Source organism: Cystoisospora suis (assembly GCF_002600585.1).
Source record: "Cystoisospora suis strain Wien I chromosome Unknown contig_3989, whole genome shotgun sequence".
NCBI lineage: Eukaryota > Apicomplexa > Conoidasida > Eucoccidiorida > Sarcocystidae > Cystoisospora > Cystoisospora suis.
Genome location: NW_027156783.1, coordinates 766 through 3,948, shown reverse-complemented (window position 1 = coordinate 3,948; position 3,183 = coordinate 766). Strand labels below are relative to the sequence as shown.

Here is a 3,183-nt window from a genome sequence, read left to right as displayed (position 1 = left end):
TAGAATTGGAACGCCCGGGGGTCATCAATCGGAATTATCGGGAGTTGAACGCTATGTGTGTGGAAGCTGAAAAAGGAGGTGACCCGCCGATAATGGAAGGGGACTACAACAAATTACTTCAGATGGGGCCGTGGCTCGCGTGTCTAATTACTCCCAGGAAAAGATTACGAGATGGAGAGGACCATGGGCGTACGTGGGCCGACTTCTCCGATTCAACGAACCGGAAAAGGTTTTGTAGGGGATTACATTGTTTTGTCTTCACCCGAAGGACTTTTCAACCTTGTCGGCTAAAATTTCCAATGACTAATGTGCGAATGTGGGAGGATGAAGACGAGGATGAAGACAATAAAGACAAGGAATGGAGGGAAAGTGGTCTGGCCTTGAGGAAAGCCAGCTATCAAGTCTTATTGGAGGTAACCTACTTAGTACAGAATGAATTAATGGATTACATACAGGAAGTAAACACCAGTAGGGAGAAAGGGGAGTTTATCGGGTTGGAAAAACGAAATGTGCCACAACGCTGGATGGGAGTAATTCAGAGGGTGATCCGGAGGAAAGATTTAATGGGAGGAAGGAAGGAGGCGTTACCGACGAGCGACGACGACTCTTCAACAGTACCGTGTGAGGAGGTAAAGGAGGAACCAGGGATGAAGCCACCAGAAGGAAAGAGGATGACCCTTTCAGGAAAGGACAAAGCTGAACCAAGGATGTCAAGACGAAAGACGGCAGGGGAGTCGGTAAAGAACACCAGGAAGGCTAGCGGGAAAAGCTGTCAAAACAGGGAAGATTTTGTCCGTTAATCAGTGGAATGAAGGTACGTGTTACAATAAAATGTTGAGCTTTTTTTCCAGTCGTCATCGTATTGAAAGGAAATTCTGTTTACCCTTAACAGTGCCCGGAAAGGGAATCAACCTACCTCTTATGAAAAATGACTGTCGAAAAACATGACTGGGCAGCCTTGTTGGATACCGGGGCTTCTCGTAGCTTCATTCATCCCGTGTGTGCTGGTTATTTTAAAGATCGAATACGGAAGATCCGCCGAGAATATAGTTTCTCGTGTGCTTCAGGGAAGGAAGTGTGTACTGATGTAGAGATTCCTAACCTCAAGATTGAATTGGGTGAACAAATATTGTTTCACGATTTCCTAATCGCCTGTGTAGGATACGATGTGCTTATAGGGCTTGATCTTCTTCAGAAAACAGGGTTGGTGTCAGACCTTCTACAGCTAGTGGAGGAGTCACAAGGACAGTGGGTCGAAGCACCGATTTTGCCAGGATGGGATTACGACCTGAATCAGAAAGCTAATAACCCGTGGGATGATAATGAGCGAGAAGACGTCTTGTTTGAAGAACCAACGACGCAGTTGAGGCCAAGTATGTCTCAGATTGAAGACATCCCAGAAGATAGCTTACCGGTCTTAACATGGAACAGGAGGATCACCTACCGGCAGAAGGAGACCCCTGAGAGGAAACAAATACAAAGGAAGAGAGAGAGGACCAAGTTCGAAATCAGGCAGACAGATTCCAGTTTCGAAGAAAACAAGAAAGAAGATAAAGCAGACAGCCGAGTCAAAAGGACCTCCCCAGGGAAGACCCAACCAAAGAGAGCTCGCGGGGTTCAGAAGGAAAAGATTCCATCGGCAACAATGGAAAAAGATAGGGAAGACTTGCCTTTCAAAGTTTCGACAGCCGTGGAAGAAGCCCTGGAAATCTACAAGCCTGAGATGTTCAAGGAAAACAGCAACAGAGGGAGGAAGAAAGAATTCATCAGTCGAATTGAGATAGTACCATTAAAGAAAGTCAGGAAGGAGGTAAAAAGGAATCAAGTGGATTTCATTGGCTTCATAAAGATAGAACCCGTGAAGACAATAGAGAAGAAGGGAGATCAAGGAGCGGAGCCTTCAGCACAATACAAGAGACCAAGTGAAGGGACTAAAGAAATGGGAGGAACGTTAGATGCAGACGTCGCTCGATTAATCGATGAATTTAGGGAGGTCTTTGAAGAACTTCCACCTATGGAAGTCCGTGAACAACCAGTAAAACACCAAATCAAGCTCATACCAGGCGAAGTTCCTCACCCAACACAAAATTACAACCTGTCAAGTGACGAGCTAGCTGAACTGAAGCGACAGATTAAAGACCTCTTAGAGAAAAAGTTCATCGGGCCGACTCAAGCTCCTTTTGCTGCTCCAGTGTTTTTTGGTACCCAAACCTTTAGGCGAAGGATTGAGAATGGTCGTGGACTACAAGGCCCTGAATAAAATTACCTTGAAAGACGAATACCCTCTTCCACGTATTCAGAACCTCATTCAACGTCTTGGGAAGGCTAGGTGGTTCACCAAGTTGGATCTCCAGAAAGGCTATTATCAAGTACAAGTAGCCCCTGAAGATCAGTGGAAAACAGCGTTCAAAGTAGATATGGTACCTTCCTTTTTCGTGTCATGCCGTTTGGGTTGGCTGGAGCGCCATCAACGTTCCAACGGCTTATGCAAAATGTATTCATAAACGAGCTTGATGAATTTGTTGTGGTATACCTAGATGATGTGTTGGTGTACTCAGAATCTAAAGCTGAGCACCTAAACCATCTACAACGGGCCCTGCAACGAATCAAAGATCAACAACTGTTCGTGGGAATTAATAAATGTGAATTCGTGACTCAAAAGGTGAAATATCTCGGTTACATCATTGAACATGGAAAGATCTCCCCCGACCCGAGAAACGTCGAAGCCCTGAAGAGTTATCCCGAGAAATTGGAGAACGTAAGACAAGTCAGAGGGTTCCTCGGGCTAGTAAGGTATTATCGACAACTAATAAAAGACTTCAACGAAAAGGCCAAGCCCCTCCATGACTTGCTCAAGGAGAAAAGTCAACTGGTTTGGAGACCCAAGCATTCTCAAGCCGTCCAAGAACTCAAAGATGCTTTGATCAATGCAACTCTGACCCATATTTTCAACCCCAACCTTCCTCTAGTCCTGAAGACCGATGCCTCAAAGTATGCGGTGGGCGCCGTGTTGGAACAAGATGGCAAGCCTATCGCCTTCGAGTCCCGGAAGAAACGAGGACGAGAGATCTACTATCCAGCATACGAAAGTGAGTTGTTAGCAATTGTTTATGCTTTAACTAAGTGGAAACACTTTATTGGGACCAGATTAGTTACCATAGTGTAATAGATGTAAGAGGGGAG

At 45.4% G+C, this 3,183-nt stretch overlaps 1 protein-coding gene across 1 annotated transcript; it reads left to right on the top strand.

Moving 5' to 3' along the window:
* Nucleotides 1-808: 808 nt before the first annotated feature.
* Nucleotides 809-3,166, top strand: CSUI_007534 (tf1 related; the record flags this gene model as incomplete). The annotated part of the gene is made up of 4 exons (XM_068067679.1): nt 809-814; nt 1,196-2,035; nt 2,193-2,420; nt 2,735-3,166. The coding sequence occupies 4 exons, from the start codon at nt 809-811 to the stop codon at nt 3,164-3,166; spliced, it is 1,506 nt and encodes a 501-aa protein (XP_067920345.1).
* Nucleotides 3,167-3,183: the final 17 nt, after the last annotated feature.